The 18,615-nt window shown below is 51.4% G+C and overlaps 1 protein-coding gene across 1 annotated transcript; it reads left to right on the top strand.

The window, feature by feature from the left end:
* The first annotated feature begins 7,486 nt into the window (after window positions 1-7,486).
* LOC106781218 (ral guanine nucleotide dissociation stimulator-like) lies at window positions 7,487-18,434 on the top strand. The gene is made up of 16 exons (XM_070261192.1): window positions 7,487-7,647; window positions 8,050-8,160; window positions 9,817-9,927; window positions 10,794-10,987; window positions 11,585-11,692; window positions 12,357-12,547; window positions 12,694-12,998; window positions 13,771-13,986; window positions 14,353-14,456; window positions 14,966-15,035; window positions 15,805-15,873; window positions 16,314-16,388; window positions 16,963-16,989; window positions 17,361-17,482; window positions 17,687-17,790; window positions 18,130-18,434. The coding sequence occupies exons 1-16, from the start codon at window positions 7,510-7,512 to the stop codon at window positions 18,189-18,191; spliced, it is 2,007 nt and encodes a 668-aa protein (XP_070117293.1). The 5' UTR covers window positions 7,487-7,509; the 3' UTR covers window positions 18,192-18,434.
* The last annotated feature ends 181 nt before the right edge of the window (window positions 18,435-18,615 follow it).

Raw genomic sequence — 18,615 nt, 5'->3', positions numbered from 1 at the left:
AAACTTGAAAATGCTGTGTTATTTAAAACCACTCCAAAGAACATGAAATATTCAGGCATATATTCAAGAACATGTGTGCAGGATCTGATGCTGAAAATTATAAAATACCAATTACGGTAATTAAAGAAGATGCAAATAAATTGAGAGACTTACTATTGTCAAAGACAAATGCAGCAGAAATTAGTTAAAGTGGTGAAAGCAGATTTTATTCAGTGACGGCTCACAGAAGCTGAGCTGCGCTCAGATTTGTACGGAGGTGAATTTAGAATTTTAAAGAGGGAATGAAGGAGGAGGGTTCAGGGGCTCAGTGGAGTCAAAGAAGTGAAAAAGGACAAAGGTTGCTCAGTGTAACTGTGATTAGACCCACCATGTTTGTTACTTTGCAGTTATCAAAGTTAGGATTCTATCCTCACTCAGAAGTTGAGAGAAAGAGTCTCTATCTGTCTTAATGATCCTATTTCAAAGGAGTGGCTCTTAGGTCCTTTAGAGAATTGTGAGAGATACATATCGACAGTTGTAAGCCCTCTTTAGTAAATACTCTAAGAAGGGGGATCAGAGGCCTATAATTGGGTGTTGACTAAAATAAATAGCAAATTTTTCTGTCAGCTTTGAGCTCTCAGGAAGGCATTTTAATGGTGGGCTGGAGTCATTCCGGTTACACAGCCTTATGCTGCTAGAAGCCATGCCAGAGTTTGGTTGAGTCTCCTCCTGGTGTGGGGGTTTGGAAGGAGTTGTTATGTGCTGAGAATTCTGCAGTCCTCACCATGTTACTGGATAGAATAATGAGTACAGGTCTCAATTATCCCCAAACTGATCCATAGGTCTAATATCATTCTAATAAAAATTCCACCACAGTTTGTAGACATAGACACCTTTTTCTAAAATTTATATAGAAAGGCACATAGCTGAGAGTAGCTAAAACAATCGTGACAGCAAGAATAATGTGGCAGTAAACATTTTAACAATATTTAGTATTGCCTTGTAGATACTGTAATCACAGCATCGTCATTTTCATTGTAGGACAGCTACATAAATCAATGGAACAGAGTAGAGAATCCAGAAATGGACCACAGAGTTATACCCTAGTGATCTCTGACACCAAGAGTGAACCTTAATGAAAATTATGGACTTTGAGTGATAATGGTGTGCCTATGTATGTTCATCAATTGTGAAAAGTATGCTACTCTGATGAGGGATATTGACAACACAAAGGTTATGCATATGTGGGGGCAGGGACTATATGAGAACACTGTATATTTCATTAAATTTTGCTGTAAACGTAAAACTGCTCTAAAAAATAACATCCATTTATTTTTTAATAGGCAATACAAGAATACCTTGTGCTGATAAAACTAGTCATTATTTTAGCTGTGATGGATACACAAACTTGCACATTTGATAAAACTGTACAGAACTAAATACACAGGAACAAATTAGTACAAGTAAAACTGGAGAAATCTGAATAAGATAGTGGATTGTATCAATGCCAAAAGCTGGCTGTGGTATCGTCCTATAGTTTTGCAGAATGTTATCATCGTAAGGAACTGGGTAAAGTGTACACTGGAACTTTTGGAGTTATTCCTTATAACAGTGTGGAATCTACAACGATCTCACTATAAATTTCAATTAAAAATAGTTGGCAAATGGAAAGTCAGTCTATGTTCTAAGTTAGGAAGTTTCATTAAATGGTCAGTCCCATTACTTTATAAATTGAATATAATGCCAATAAAAATTTTAACGAGCTTTTCTGTTGAGTTAGATAAATGATCCTACATGGAAAAAATAAACGCATAAGCTAAGCTAGGAAAATATGGACCAGGAAGAACTCTGAGGGAGGGACTGCTCTATCACACGTTAAAAATATCGCAGAGACTGTAATGCGACAGGAGAGGATTGTTGCATGTACAAGAAGAGGACAGAAGGGAAAGGGAGGGGAGAGGGTGGCAGAGGTCAGGGGAGTGGGGGAGGGGTGGCCTGATTGGAAGTTGTTGACATGGGCAAGCTGGAGTTCACTAAGTAGAAGGCAGGCATCCTATGTGATGGTTTAGGGAGCATATGTGGCTTTCTCTGGTGGTCCTGTGTTGAAAGCAGAACGAGAGTTTTGGAAACTGGCAGTTACTGACCAAGTGCTGACTGTTCTGTGCTGAATGCTGCAGGGGCTGTGACTTGGCTTCTTGGGATGTTTGCTTCCCACGTTGGGGGTCAGAGTTATACTGTCATATATGATCTGGCCTTTGTCCATTTGTATGTTCAGTCTCAAAAAAAACAGTCGGTGCACAAATTCATCAGTTAGCTCGTCATTAAAAAATCGTCTCTTGGAAAGTTAAACCTTCGAAAGTTAAAAAGATGAAAATGTTAATAAGATGAAAGACGCCAAATAAGTTTTATAGATGAATAGGAAGAAATTGAATAAGAATCTCAAAATTATCCTTCAACAGATTAGGGTGTCATGAAACAGGTTTCTCAAACTTGAAGTCCTATATTAACATTATTTTCTAAAAAAGAAATTTGGCAAAACGAATTAAAGGACTTAAAAAGTCCTTAGCATTGACTTCATATTTATACTTCTAGTAACTTACAATCAGGAAATAATTCTAAATAGCAATATGTTTTATCTCCTAAATTGATTTTTTGTGTAAATTATTGATTAAAAAAAGAAAGAAAACGAAATAAAATGTCCAGCAGTTAAGTATATTTACTTGAGAATATATCATGCAAACTATGTTTAAGTAGAGTGTCATTTTTATTATCAGCATAGGAGAAAAGATGAGTTATGGAAGGGATTCTGCTCATGCTCAGTTATTTCCTTTACTTAACATTAAATCTTGAATAAAGTATAATGTCAAGCTGACTCATTTACTCCTTCATTTTAAAAGTTGAAGACTATTTCCTTGGTTTTTAAATAATGAGGTGTAAAGAAGGGGGTGAGGTGTTGAAAATAACTTCCGCTGAGATTGACAGTAGCAACTGCTCTTGATTTTTTTGAGAGTTGTGGGGTCACCCATCAAAGCAGGAATGCTATTTATGTTCAGAAATTAACAATCTGAATTTTATTAGAAATTTTGATTTTTATACATCCTCAAAAAAGTAAACTTAGGAATTTATTTGAATTTTTAGCTTTGTTGAGGTATGAGTAATAGACAAAAAATGCACACGTTTTCTATATGTGTATTGATTAGTTTGGACATATGCATACACCCATCATATCATCCCCACAACCAAGTGCTGGACACATCCATGACCTCCAAAACTTTTCTTGTGATTTTTGCGTGTTTTTTTAAGCTTAGGAATTTCCTGGATTTTAACCTTATGCTCAGATAAAAGAGGGAGAAGATGACGTGTACATTGTTTCATTATGGTACCTTAAGACATAGACTTTCAACGTACACATGACTTCTGAAAAGCAATATTTATTACTCTCACAATGAAATATTTTCTCCTATTTCCTTCAAATATATGGCCTTCTTATTCTACCCTCCTCCACTTCCTTTTTGAGTAGAGACTCAGGAGAAATTTCCAATGGTACAAACAAACAGGATCCAAGGGGTGGCTGCCCCTCAGCCCTGCAGGCTTTTCCCCTGTGAGAAGCGCCCACTTTGCACGTGTGTGAGCCAGTGTGGAACGGGACAGGGTATGTCTGCAGGCTGGTTGCCCCTTTGCTGCTTCTAACCTATGGCCACGAAAAAGGCTAAATGGAGGGAAATTAACCTTTGATGTGTTGATGATTGAAAAGGAAAGTGCCTTGCTCTCTAAGGGATAAAGTCATTTGGAGGAAAATCAAATAACTATCATAGTTATTTTTTCCTGTCTTATTTTTCCACTGAAGGCACTAGATATTTCAATCTTTCTGACTTCCTAACAGAATCCAGTAGTACTTTCCTTTTCTAAGGCCAATAAACTGTTATGTAAGGGGCTTCTATTGCTTTTTCCAAACCCTCCTGGGATTCTGTTTATCTACTGTTTGTTTTTCACCCCCTGCTTTTCAGATTGCTTTGTTCACTGTCCTTGTAAAATAAATGTGGCTCATTAAAATAACCAGCATTAATATGTATCACTTTCACTGCATTTTATCTAATAAATATGCTGAAGATTTTCTGTATTCTGCCTGTGAATCCTTTGTTGAATATTGGAAGTGGGACAATCTCTTCGCATCCTGTGACTTGCAAATTCCCTCTTGTAATGTGTCTTATGATGAACCGAAAGCCTAAATTTTAATGAATCCCAGTTTACCGATATTTCTTTTATGGAGAGTGTTTGTGTTTGTGTGTGTCTTCTTTGAGAAGTTTTTTCTACCCTGTGGTCCTGAGGATGTTTTCTTATGTTGTCTTCTAGAAGTTTCATTATTTTACCTTTCCCCTTTAGGTCAAAGTGTCCAGGAATTGAGTTTTGTGTATTGTGAGGGTAGGGCTCAAGGTTTCTTTTACATCCATATGCTCATCTCTGAGTAATAACAGGTAGCTTTGGGACAGGTGGACACAAGCCTGGGAGTTAGGGGTCCTGTATTCTCAGTCTTAACCTCCCTTTAAAGCACCCTCTGAACGTGGGCAGGTGAATTTCCCAGTTCTCCCTCCTCTCAGACTCCTTCCTTCCTCTCTCCCTTCTATCCTTCATTCCTCCCTCCCTCCCTCCCTCCATTCTTTCCTTCCTTCCTTCCATCTATCCACCCAAGCATCTGTCCAGGTATCAATCTGTCCAACTGTCCTCCTGCCTGTTCGCCTGTTTGTCCTTCTTCTCTCCTTCCATCCTCTTTCCTCCCATCTCTCAACTTCTCTTCCTTGTCTTTGTTCTTCCTGCTTTCCCTGTGACCCTCCATTTGTCTGCTCTTCCTCTGTCCATCCAGGTATCCCCTCTATCTGTGCCTCTACCTATCTCTTTGTTGCGTCTCTCTCTTCTTCAAGCACACTGTCTCTCTTGGGTTCATCTCACTCACAGGCTCGAACATCCCTCTACTCACACAATCCCTCCTTCTGTCACTCACATTTATGGCTCACCTGTGAATGGTTGTCCCGAGACAGCCACTGTTGGAGTGCAGATGAGCCTGTGGGGCTTCACCCACTGTGTGGGGTCTCTGTCTCTCCCAGACGACAGCCCTTTCCACAGCTCCTGAGCCGGGCAGCATGTTCCTGCCTACTTCCTCATTGCTTGAGCAACCAGAAGACACCACAGGCCTAGGGGGCCCCTCTTCCTTCCCCAGAGGAGCTCTCCAGCCCCACACCTCAACTGACCAATTCTTACTGGGCAGCTGGGAAGCCGAGGTGTGCAATTCTGCTTTGAGGGCAAGCATGTTGATCACAAGGATTATACCAATATTTCAATCTGATGCAGCCCTCAGAGAGCCCCTGGTCTTGTGAAAGTCACAGAAAATTCTAATACAAGGTGGGATGTTTTGAGGAGAAGCACCTGGCATCCTTTGGGTGGGAAGGGCTCTCTGGAGGAAGTTTTGCCCAATTGGGGTCTTTAAGAAGGAGTAGGAGTTATATAGGGAAATAAGGTGTCGAGCGTGTTCCTGGCAGAGGAAATTGCATGAGCAATGGCCCTGTAGGCAAAAACAGCATAGTGTACGGGAGAAGTGACAGGAATTTGGTTTGCCTGAAGCACAAAGCCTAACTCAGAGTGAATGCATCAATGAGGCTGAAGAGTCAGCAGGAACCAGATGTGCAAGGGCTTTGAGTGCCAGGTCAAGAAGTTTGAACTTAACCCTGAAGGCCTTAGGGAGCCATGGGTGATGCTAGAGCAGGAGTGTTCTAGTGAGATCTTCATTTCAGAAAAATGCTTCTAATGTTCAAGGCAGAGAACATCCTTTAGACAATGCATCCAGTGAGCATGTTAGGGTGTTGGTTCCGGTGAGAAAAGATAAGACCTACCTGGGATGTGAATGAACAGAAAGAATGTATTGAGGAGCAATCTGTAAGTGCAATTGGTGTTACTGGCAGGGGAGGGAGGAGGAGCTGAGAGATATGCTGGCTTCAACTTGGATGAGCACAGCGTGGGGTGGTGGTTCCACTGGGAGCAAAGGCAACAGAGGATACTGAGTTCAGGCTTCTGATCTGGTCTCAGTCCAGCTCTCAGTGATGGCCATCTCTCTCCCTCTCTTCTTGCAGCCAAGGGGCACGACCTGAAGGCCCTCACACTCAACTCCACCATCTCCAACATCCAGTATTTGACAGACATGAGCAAGGGCTCAGCCACATTGAACTCCACTGAGAGAGTCCTGCAGCACCTGCTGAGACCCTGGTGCCCGCAGCTCCTGGCAGGATGAGTCCCAGCCAGCCGCACCCCACCTGCTGTCTCTCCTGCTCGTCCTCCTCCTGCCTCCTCCCCTGCTTGGATCCTTGTTCAAGAAGAGCAGCCTGGGCCCCTTGTCTTGGGCTGTAGACTGATCTCCCTCAGGGAAGTCCCTTTTCTGAGCATTTGAGAGTCATGAACACTTTCGGTGACCACCCCAGTTTTCACTCTTCCCACTGACTGCCAATTTGCTCCTCCCTCCCTCTGGCCCCCATTATCAGAGGATTCAGGACATCTCTCTAGAGTCCCCACATTCCTCTCTCCCCGGGCCTGTGGAGGAAGGGGCAGCCTCCAGCATGGAAGCTGTCTGCACCTACCACCCTGACCCCATGGCTCATGATGGAGAGTGTGACAGAGACCCCATGTGACAGAGAGCAGCATTCCTGGGTGCTGAACCAGCTGATCCACCATGTGACCCCGAGGGGCCTCTACTTCCTGGTCAGGGACAGCCTTTTTGTCAGTGGTGAGTGTTCGTGCTGAGCTGGATTGACAGTGATCGTTACTTATGCCTGTTCTGCTTTATTTCCTCTCTAACAAGTCAGCCCAGGTTCTGAATGGGGGACACAGAAACCGCATATGTAAAAAGTTTCAACTTACAAACGGAGACTATGTAAATGGATTTGTTGATCCCAATAAAAAAAATGTGAACTATCTCACTATTAATTTTTATATAGATTGCCTGGACAAACGGTAATATCTTGGTTATAATGGGTTTAAATATACTATTAAAATTAGTTTCACTTGTTTATTTTTACTTTTTTAAATGTGAGTATTTTAAAAAAGTTTAAATTTCATAAGATAGAGTGTGAAATTCTACTGTTGGACAGCACTGTTCAAGACATGAAAATAAAGCCCAGAGAAAGTGGTTAGGGACAATTTTTCCAAGGAAAGAAGTCAATCTGACCCACGTGGCAAGATGCAGAAAACAGTCTCATACACACACACACACACACACTTAGAAAGTAAGACCAACATCATCATAGAGTTGAACCACTACTTCTCAAGTGGCAAGAGGTTGCCGTCCTACATTGCAGCCAAGATCCCAGAGAGGTTTTCGGTGGGTTGATTGAAGGAAGGGGCCCAGGTAAGGGAAACTTGAGGAAGTGACCTCACTTCCTTGGAGACAGACCCCAACAGAACTTAGCACACTGGTCTCCAGGCGCCCACATTCTAGACATAGCATCCTATTGAGCCCACTTGAGTGGCGACACTGAAGACAAGAGGATGTTCTCCTGTTGTCTCCTGAGTTGTGGAGGCTCCGGCTTCAGGAAAGCCAAGAAAAGGAGACTTTTCAGTCACTATAGACACTGGCTTGGCCCTCACCTGCACCGCCTCTGTCCAACTGGCAGGAGGAGCACTCAGGTAATACAGGGAAAGCCAACCGGGTTAGGCCACAATTGGATGCCACCCACACACCACTTTGAGCCTCCTTGTGTGTCGGGGGGGAGTGGAGTGAGGGACAGCGCTGCGGAGCGGGGACCCACCGTGAGCATGAGACATTTATTTGGCCTTAGAACCCTGGCAGTGTGTCATGTTCCCAGCCTAGGTGGTGGCTAGCAGGATGGGAGAGTGAGTGCTGGGGACCAAGCTCCTCTGCCCATAAGTTAGTCCTGAGCCCTCTGGGTGTCATCTCATTCCCCCCCTGGCTGGAGGTCTACGTAGATGCTGCTGTGTACATGATCTGTGCCAGGGTTTCCTCCTGTGGCCAAGTCGAGGCAGGCCCCTGAGACCTCCCTGCCCAGCTCTCAGGCACTGTCTTTGCAGAGATGCATGCAGGAGGCAGTTGAAGAGCTGGCAGATGGCTTTGGGTACTCCATCTCCCTGGACCGGGCGCAGCTCCACCCCGCCAACAGTAGTGACCAGGGCTGCTCTGAGGTGAGAGTGGGCACAGAGGGGTCTTCCCACCCAGAACCCTGAGATGACCAGGGCCGGCCCAGAATCCAAATTCAAACTCAGGTTCTCCTGCCTGTCCTTGGCCGATCATTCCCTCCGTTCTCTCCTATAGAGCCTCTACATAGGGCAACTGAAAACACGCACTCTTGCTCCCCTAGTTCCAGAGATATATGATACAGGGAGAGAGAGAGATGGAAACATGAGGAGGGAAAGAGGGAGGGGGCTGAAGAAAATGAGTAAGAAGGAAGGGCCAGGCTTTTTGTTCTTAACCCTTGGTTGTGTGCCATCCCATCACTTTGGCTGCATTCTGCTGTTCAGAAGCCACTTCCTAACCACTGTGTGGTTCCACAAGAATGCACACAGCAGAAGACAATGAGCACCGGGAGCCGTGGTGGAGGCTGCCCACCACATAGGCCGACACGAGGCACTTGGGTCTGATTCTAAGTCAAACAAGAGACCATGCAAGGTTTCATGCCAGTGAATGGAAATATCTGAATTTCCCCTAATTTCCACCTCTTAAAGGTGCAGAGCTGGAACCCAGGCCTGTTTTGAGGGCTACTCCACACTACATCCCACCCCTTCTTGTCATTCATTCATCTCTAAGTGTGTGCATCAGACACATGGTAACCAGACCACAGGTGTTGTCGCTATTGTCTGTTCTACACCTGAGGATGTCCCGAGGGAGATATTTCTGGCATTGTCCCCATCGTGCAGGTTGGGTGATTGAGGAGCCCCTGGGAGGCATGATGGCATTTCCAGGACACAGAGCTTGTAGGAAAAAAGAGGTCTGAACTCAGCTGCATGTCCTCAAGCTTGAACCCTGCTTTCATCACAAGGTCCTGTGTTGGGATCTATGCTGGCTATTTGTGTACAGTTCTGGAGGTGACATGGGCAAGGACGGTGAGCAGCCAAGATCCCAGAGGGGTTTTCAGTGGGTGTGATTGAAGAAGGGGCCAAGGTAAGGGAACCCAGAGGTAGTGACCTCACTTCCTTGGAGACAGACCCCAACAGAACTTAGCACACTGGTCTCCAGGCACCCACATTCTAGACATAGTGTCCTACGGAGCTCACTTGAGTGGAGATGTTCAAGAGAACAGCATGTTTTCCTGTTGTCTCCCGAGTTGTGGAGGCTGTGGCTTCAGGAAAGCCAAGAAAAAGAGACTTTTCAGTCACTATAGACACTGGCTTGGCCCTAACTGCACCGCCTCTGTCCATTTGTCAGGAGGAGCCCTCAGGTAACACAGGGCAGGCCAACAGGGTTAGGCCACAACTGGGTGCCACCCGCACACCCCTTTGAGCCTCCTTGTGTGTTAGGGGGGGAATGGAGTGAGGGACGGCGGGGCAGAGTGGGGACCCAACCTGGGCAGGAGCCGTTTGCTCGGTTTTGGAAGCCTGACAGTGCGTCGTGTTCCCAGCCTAGGTGGTGGCTAACATGATGGGAGAGTGGGTGCTGGGGACCAAACTCCTCTACCCATAGGTGAGTCCCGAGCCATCCAGGTGTCATCTCATTCCCTCCTTGGCTGGAGGTCTATGCAGACGCTGCTGGGTACCTGATCTGTACTGGGGTTTCCTCCCGTGGCCAAGCCGAGGCAGGCCCCTGAAACCTCCCGGCCAGGCTCTCGGGCACTGTCTTTGCAGAGCAGCACACAGGAGGTGGTCGAAGAGCTGACGGATGGCTTCGGGTACTCCATCTCCCTGGACAGGGACCAGCTGCACCGCACCATCATCAATAACCAGGGATGCTCTGAGGTGAGAGTGGGCACGGAGGGGTCTTCGCACCCAGGACCCTGAGATGACCAGGGCATGCCCAGAATCCAACCTCAAACTGCCGTTCTCCTGGGACCCTACCAGGGCTGTCCCCCATGAGTGTCCCACAGTCCCAAAGGAATCTGGACTTCCGCTCCTCCCCACCAGCTGCATAGGAGGGTAGGAGGGCACTCTTTGCATTTCCCTAGGAAGATTAGAGAAAACGTTGTTGTCGTTGTCACTTCCCAATAGGCCCTGAGTATCTTTGAATTTTGCCTTTTTTGGAAAATGGAACCTCGACAACGAGGGTCTCCAAACTCCCTTTAATGTAAGAGAAATAACCATCAGCGTGTTTTGGAAGCCAAAGGGATTCTCAGAGTGTGTCACTGCCTTGTACACTGTTTCCAGACATGGGAGGGGTGGGGTGGCTGCATAACGTTTCCCTCCAGGTCGGGGCCTACTGAAGCCTCAGGCAGTTAGAGGGGCTGGCCCTCGGCCCTCACTTTGGGCGGTTCTCAGCTCTGACCCACAGGACCTAGAGAAGCCACTTGGCATGCCTAAGCCTCTGTTCTCCTCTCTAGAGAGGGCGTGTCTGTTGAGGATTCACTGGGCTGGTGCTCTGCACAGAGGGAGCTCTGTTGTCCCTCAGCGAGCAAATGGCCTCGAGGGAGCTCAGTGTGGAATCCTTCGCAGGACCAAAGTCAGATTGTACTTTGAGAGCCCAGAACCTTGCTGAGTGTGGGAGCTCATGTGTATCCTGTTGCAGATGTGTGGGAGGGGCTAGGAGTTCCTGGGTCAGCTGCAGACCTTGATAATCCTGGTGGTTTGCAGCGGTGGCCCTGACCCTGTGTCCTCCTCGTCCCACCCAGAGTGAAGATGAGTCCACTCTGTCTGTCACTGAGGCCTGCAGCATGCGTGCCCTCCAGGCAGGCATGATGCAGAGGCTCTCAGAGTCTGTGCTGCCAGCCTTCCCCAGCAGAGTCCTCTGCAGTGTCATCACCTCCCTCTGCAGTGACTCAGGCTCCAGCACAGCCCACCAGGTGCCGGAGCAGCTGTTTCCCAGGTGACTGCCCGCCTCCTCCTCAGCACAGTGGTGACTCTGCCCACTGCCAGCTGTGTGTCTTGTCTTGGGAATGTCACCGCATCTCTCTGAGCCTGAGTTGGCTCCTCTGAAACGTGGGGTGGGAGAGGATGAACTTGCTAGGCTTCTCCCAGGGATGAACGGGATCAGCCCTCCAGGTGCTGCCCTGGTGCCCGGCTCTGCAGAGAGGGTGGTGGGCCGTGCTGTGGTTGCTGGTGCTGATTATTTCTCTGTCCCCCACGGAAAGTAGTCTTCCTCTCCCTTCACTGGCTTGTGGCTTTTTGAGTTTGGAAAAGCACCTGGAGAGCACCCTGTCAAGGAGTTTGAGATGCCATCCAGCTGGTCCTGGTGCTTGTCCTTGGTGTAGCCACTTAGGTATCTCTAGGGCCACAGAGGGGCCACAGGCCCACTCAGACACCTGGGGTGGTTCTGGTTGGAGTTCATTTAACAATGTCTATGAAGGACGTACTGTGTGCAGGGCATCTGGACACACTAAGTGTCACTCAATAAATGAAGCAGACAGCCTCCCTGGGCCTCCTCTCTAATCTGAGAGTCAGTCACACTTGACATCATTCCTAGGTCCCATCTACCCTCCATCCCGGGCGATGCCCTCATCCCCTTTGGGACACATGGAGGCAGCTTGGCCCATTGTGTGCAGGATGCTGGAAGACAGCACCACCTCCCAAAGTGAGTGGTCTTTGGGTGCAGACGGAGGGCCTCCTGTCTCTAGCAAACAGGGTGCGGGGAGAGGATGGAGGCTGTGGCCGGGTCAGGCCTGGGAGAACCCTGCATCTCACCCATCTTGTGATTCCCATGGGAGGGCTGAGTTCTGGTGGCTTCCACTCCGGCAGGACTGGTCTCAAAGAGAGCTATGCATGGGTCCCAGGCCCCCTGAGAACCGGAAGGGAGGCTGGGCTGAGTTGCCTCCTAGAGACCCAATCCCAGCAGAGTCCCAGCTCCTTCTGCCTCCCTTTCTCCACATCCACCCCTTGTGAGCACCACCACCAGGTCCATAGTAGGAGGTGTGTGAGCAAGCTGCTCACAGATCTGCTGGAGTCTTCATTCCAGTGGTCCATTTGCATGGAAGGCTGGGGTGGGCTGTGTCCAGACCCTTGGGGAGGAGAGTGTCGGTGGGAACAAGAGACTCTCACAGACTCTGTGTTTGGCCTGCTGAATGAGCAGGCCTGCCACAGCCAGGACAGCCAGCCAGGGCTCAGGGCTGGGATGGGCCCCTCCTCTGGAGGGGGAGGGGATGGCACAGGGGCCCAGATGCTAACAAGAGTGCCTTGCGCGGGCAGTGTTTAAGGAAAGGCTGGGCCACTGACTCTCTGGCCCATCTGCCTCCCTGCAGTGCTATCTATTTCCTGCTGGGAACCTGGCTGGGCCAAGGGCAGGATTGCAGGGAGCCCCTACAGTTTCCATGCTGGACCCTGCAGCTGGCCACTCTGCACGTCAGCTTTGGTGGCTTACATGTGGAGGGCCATGCCTACCTTCTGCCAGGACACCTGGAGCACCTGAAGGCCATTGAGGCCAAACAGAAAGGTGAGGGGACTGGAGTCTGAGAAGACTGTCTGTGTTGAGGTTCATGGTCTAGAGTTCCCTTAAAGGCGGTGGAGTCCTTCCTATCTTTGGAAAGGCACAGAAACTGTCAGGTGTGTGGGTGAAACTTTCTCCTTATCCTGCTGCAGAGCCAGCTCCAAAGCTCCTGCCACATCCAGAGCCAGAGCCAGAGCCAGAACCAGCCCCTGGGCTAGAGCCATCTCCAGCTCCAGCCCCACCACCCATGGCAGAGCTGGAGCCAGCGTCACCTGCATCGGACCCTACAGGGCTGGAGGAAGGGGCACCATTAGCTTCAGCCCCAGTGCCAGCTCCTGAACTAGAGCCCACTGGACCCTGGGCTGTGACCACCGAAAACCAGCTGCGGGAGGAGAAGCCGAACATCTTGGACTTCCCTCCCCGGCTGGTGGCAGAGCAGCTGACAAGGATGGAGGCGGTGAGCAGCGGGGCTTGCAGGGCAGGGGGGCCCTGCCTTCCTGTGCCGTGAGCTGCCCCACACCTGCCATTCCCTGATCCAAAATCTGATGATCTGGGTTCACATTCCTGCTCCCCCGTTACCAACACTGCGACTTGGGCACTTTCTTAACCCCAAGCACTCGCTGTCCCCACGTGCACAGCAGAGCCGGACACTAAGGGCACCTGCTGCACGGGGTGGCTGTGCCGATGAATGAGGTGGAACAGAGAGGAAGTTGGGCAGGGTCTGGCCTTTTGGTGCAGGAGGGAGCTCACTGAAGTGCTGCCAGGTCCTTGGGCCGATCACGCGTGTGCCCACGGGGCCTTCAAATCCTCAGCACACATCAGGCACGTGATGTGTACTGACTCCAGCAGAGACAATCACATAAAGCCGGTGCTTCTCCCTGCCTCGGGGGAATGTGCATGGGAATGGGGAGTGGGACCCGAGGGGGACTGCGATGGGTGGAAGATGTCCCTTGGGGTGGGCCGGTGAGGGCTGTTTTCCGGAGCTTGGAGGAAGTGAGATGGGGCTGGGAGCAAATGCCCTCCCTTCTGCACAGCACTGTGTCCCGGGTCATCTTGTGCTGACACCTTCAGTGGACACAGACAAAACCCAGGAAATCCCACACACCTCAGAGATCACATCCTCTGCTTCCTGAGCTCCTGCTCTGTCCTCAACCCACCTGGGACTGTGGAGGACCATGGATGCCAAGCTGGGGTGAGGCAGTGCTGGCAACACTCTGAATCTTCCTCAGGAGCTGTTCAAGAAATTGGTGCCTGCCCACTGCCTGGGCTCCATCTGGTCCCAGCGAGACCGCAGGGACCACAAATTCCTGGCACCCACCATCCGTGACACTGTGGCACACATGAACACCTTGGCCAACAGTGTCATCGCTACGTGCCTCGGGGCCCTGGGCATGACAGCGCAGGACAGGGCCAGGATGGTAGAGCTGTGGATTCATGTGGCTGAAGTAAGTCATGGGAGGCCCATGGAGGCCCTGTCTGGAGTCATGGGAATTGCCTCTTGTTTCTCAGCTGTCGATATTGATGTCTGTGGTCTGAGTCCCTGCATTGGCCCTAGACACTCCTGCCAGGGCCACACTGACCTTGACTTGAGGTCCTGGTGGTGGCAAGCTCACTTCCTTCCTGTGCTCCTTCCTTGTGTTCAGCTAAAAATCCTTGCGCCTGGCAGTGTTACTCCTCAGGTCCCAGGTGTGCCCTCCCTGGGTTTCCTGGGCATCTGTCTCATCCAGGAGAGGAGAAGTCCATGAGGGGACAGAATCCAGAGCTGGAGAGCTCCAGCCCCCACTCACAGCTCAATCTCTTCCCTTTCCTAGGGGTGCCTAGGCCTCAGAAATTTCGCATCCTTCCACACGATCTTTTCTGCTCTGCAGAGCCCTGCCATTAAGCGTCTCAAACACACCTGGGGACAAGTGTCCAGGTGGGTAGGCTGCCCTCCATCCAAGCACCACGAGGGGGAGGTGGACCCTGCACCCGGCATTGGGTCGCCATGGCCCCCGCAGTCAGCTGAGACCACCTGGGAGACAGTGAATGCCTGGGACATGGACTGATCCGGTTCCTGGGTCTCTGAGCCTCTCAGGGCCCTTAGGCCAGCGGTTCTGCCCAGGAACTCATTTCCTTCAATATCAGATCCTGACTTGAGCCCAGTTGGAGATTCTCAAGTGTTTCCTTTGCAGCAACAGAAATCTCCATCCAACTGAAACCAAGAGTGTTCAAAACAGATCTGTGTGGTAGATATGGGAATGGAGGCCCCAGGTGACAACAGGAGAGGCCCCTCCCCAGTCCCATGGGGACCTCGGGGCTCAGAGCAACCCAGTGAAATCCCTCATCCAGGCCCCAGGCTGTTTGGGTCTTCTGGGATCTCAAACAAACGGATTTGCCCTTCAACCATCCCATAATCTTTCTTTCTTTCTTTCCCCACTCCCCCAGGGAGAGATCCTACACCTTTAAGAAGTGGTGCAGGGGACAGCAGCACGTGAGCAAGAGACTGTTCCTGAAGGTAACCTGGGGCTGGAGATCTGGGAGGAGGGGTGTGTGAGGGGGCCGGGAACATCCTGAGGGCATCCTAGGAAGTGAGGCTATGGTAAGGCCATCCTGGGGTTCAGAGACCCCTGTGGGTGGGGCAGGAAGGAGATGCCACATGGCTCCCCCAACACCCTCTGCCCTCTCCCTCCATGTCTCAGTTTGGCTATTGTTGGGACACACTCTGGGAGTGCAGAGGTCAGGACCGTGGTCAGTGGTGGGGCAGGGCGAGGGGTGAAGGCAGCGGGGACAGGGACTCTGGCTGGGAGGGAGAGTGACCTCTCCTCAGTGGGTCCTTGAGCAAGTCTCTGCCCCTCTGTGGGCCTCGGTCTCCTCCTCTGGGAAATGGAGGGAGATGACATGGTGCAGGCCTCATGGTGGGGTGATACCGTCCAAGGGAGGACAGGAATGGGAGGAGATTTGTGCTGGCTCCTCCTTGAGAGCTGAGGGGAGAGCAGTGATGACAGTCAGATGACAGGGAGTCCTCAGGAGAGCCCTGGAGGCAGGTGGAGTTCTCCCCACTCTTTCCTGATGTGGAAAGAGTCTCAGGGAGGCCTGGGCAGGCCCAAGGTCACACAACAGTGAGTCCTAGAGCCAGGACTGGTCTAGAATCAGAGCACCCTGGAGGTGGGAACAGCACAGGCAGCAGGGGACTGGAGCCAGATGGCCAGGGTCTGAGGTCAGGGGCCTTGAGGGACATGTGGAAAGGAGCAGGGCCTCTCTGACCCTGTCCTAGGCACTGACAGGAGGCGACCTCCGTGTTGGCCACTGCACAGAGGGGCCGCCATAGAGCCCAGGAGAGGCAGCGGCAGCAGGTGAGGGTGCCTGGTGGGGAGGTGCCCAGGAGTCAGAGGAGACGGTGCTCCCCCTCCCAGCTAGAGGCCTGGCCCACAAGAGGGTCCTTCCTCCTCCAGCGCATCTGCTGTGGCTGCCGAGCCTGAAGTGCCTGCAGTGGCAGTGAGCAGGAGGAGGCCTGGAAGGGCTGCAAGCAGGATGGTTTTGGGGTGGGGAGGGGCAGGGGCCACACCCCCTGGGATTGGCCCACAGCCAGCCCTGGGACGTGACTGGGGGAGTTTGGTGTTCCTGGAGGGGAGGGGAGGAGGGCATTGTGTGTGGTGGGGGCTCCTGAGGGTCCTAGGCTACTGTACATGGGAGCCTGGGGTGGGCAGGTGGCTGGGGTAAGGGGTTTCAGGGGAGGGTTCATGGGGTCACCTGAGTGCTGGAACTCATCACCGTCCCCACCTTCATGGAGCAGGGTGTCATCCCCTCCCTCGAGATGATCTTCAGTTACCTGGAGCTGCTGCATGATGAGACGGATTATTATGTGGAGGTGAGTGAGCCTGGAGGTGGGGCCCTGGGATCAGGCTCCTGAGGGTTTGGGAGGAGAGAGTCCTGCCTGAGCCCTGAGCTCTCACACTTGGAAAGGTCCTCTGCAGAGCCTCCCAGCCTCCTGTGGAAGCCAGGGCATCAGGCCCATCTCAGCAACGAGTGATGGGAGGCTCTGCCTAGGCTGCCATCCAGGCTCCCAGGGCTGCTGAGGCTCAGAGCTGCCTGGCTGTGTGGGCGCAGGAGGTGGTGTCTGAGCTGGACTCAGCCTCTCCCTCTGGCCCTGCCCATGAGGGAAGAGAAGTCGGGCCCCTCCCAGTCAGGAAGCACATCAGTGGCTGAGCTGTCCCTTCCTGCCTGAGGCCTCAGTCTCCCCATGTGTCATCAGAGAGGGTTAGATTACAAGGTCTCAGCTCCTCTGCCCCCAGGTCTGGAGCCCAGAGCCTGGCCCAGGTCCAAGACTGGTCTCTGGAAGGGCCTGCCCACTGGCAGCAGTGCAACACTGGAAGAGGTGGGATGGGGGCTAGTTCTGGGCTAAGAGGGCTGTTTCTGATGGACTTCGGCTGTCTTCCTTCCAGGGCAATGTGCTCAGCTGTCGGAATGAGGTAAGGAGCTGCGGCCTCACTGTGGTGAGTGTGGGTGTGTGGGAATCAGAGAGCTCCCCTTTCATAACAAGCCCTCTAGCTCGATCCCTGGGGTCGGACATTTATTTGCAGAGTTCAATATACAGAGCTGGGGATGCTATGGCATTGGTGGGTAGGGGAAGGGCTCGCATCAATGACCCCTTCCTGGTAGAGGATCTATTTCGGGCCAACTGTGAGAACAGGCACGTCCTGACTGGAATTGCAGGGAAGGAGAGTTCCCAAGTTGGCAAAGGCCCCACACTGGCTCCTAGTCCCCCTCCTCACCCCCTCCAAGAGCCCTGCAGGGTCCCCCACCCAGGCCATGTCTCCATCCTGTCCTTCCTCTGTCCCAGGAATTCAAATTCATCAAGGACATCGAGATGGTCCAGAAGGCTGCAAATCTGTACACCGTGCAGCCCGATGAGCATTTTGGGGCCTGGTTCCAGGCCATGGAGCCCCTGAGCGAGGAGGCGACGTGAGGCAGGGCAGGAGTTGGGTGAGGCAGGGCAGACTCTCTCTGCAGACCAGCTCCAGTGTCCATGGCCGTGGCTCCATGGTCAGCCTCAGATCTGGCTGCATGGCGACCCCTGGGGCCCTGGGACTCCAGCTGCTGGGAGGCTCTGGGAGGCACAGCTCAGGCGTGGCTCCTGGGAGCCAACAACTCGACTCTGTCCTGTAGCTACAGCCTGTCCTGTCAGCTGGAGCCACGATACCAGTGGACCAGAAAGATTCGACTCTTCTTCACAGACAGGAAGAGCCACTCATCTTCCCACCCAGGGCTGAGTGAGTGTCTGGACTGGCAGTGGCTGAATCCAGGGGCTCAGTAGAGATTCAGGCCAAGCCTGGGCCAGGGGAGTCGGACAGCTGTGGTGCTGGGGCCTCAGCTCCACCGCTGAGCAGTCCTGTCACGGGTGATTCCCCTCGCATTTCTGGGACTGGTTTGTTCCTCTGTGAAGTGGGTGACACTAAATATCAGCCCCTGTGTCAGAGACATGGGGTGCTGTTGGCTGACTGAGCACTCAGCACTGGGGCTGGGGCACAGGGTACAGTGGGTGCGGGGAGGGGGGAGAGTATGCTGTGTTTCTGGGGGAGGCCCCCTAGGAAATTCCTCTCTCTATCCAGACACCAGGCCCCCAAAAAAGAGCCCAGTGGTGGTGGCAGATGATGCTCCTGAGACCAGCTGAACTACAGCAGGGACACAGCGGGGACACTCAGGTGCATGGGGCCACCTCTCAGAGGCTGATGTGAATGAAAACTTTGTGATCCATTTCCTGGGGTCCCTGAAGGCAACAAGGGAGTGGACGATCCCCCCATCTCCCTCACACATTTTCCCCAGCGCCTATTTCCCTCTTTGGAGGGGCCATGTTTTTGTTGTCAATGATAAATGCTAAGTTTGGGTATTCTATTAAATTTCTGTTTTTTTCTCAGCCTGGGAGTGGACATGTGGTTCTTTCGCTCTCTGTGCTCATGAAAATGAGATCCAGAATCTCACATTCCTCCTTGAATTCAGAAACCTCGCAGAGTCCTCAGCTCAGGGCATGTGGTGAAGGGAGAAGTGCCAGTGCCGTCCCTGGCTGCTGAAGGACAGTCCTGTGTCCCCCTCACTCA

This window comes from Equus caballus, chromosome 2 (genome assembly GCF_041296265.1).
Source record: "Equus caballus isolate H_3958 breed thoroughbred chromosome 2, TB-T2T, whole genome shotgun sequence".
Lineage (NCBI taxonomy): Eukaryota > Metazoa > Chordata > Mammalia > Perissodactyla > Equidae > Equus > Equus caballus.
Note: the sequence above shows the minus strand (reverse complement) of the source record. Positions and strands in the feature narration are given on the sequence as shown.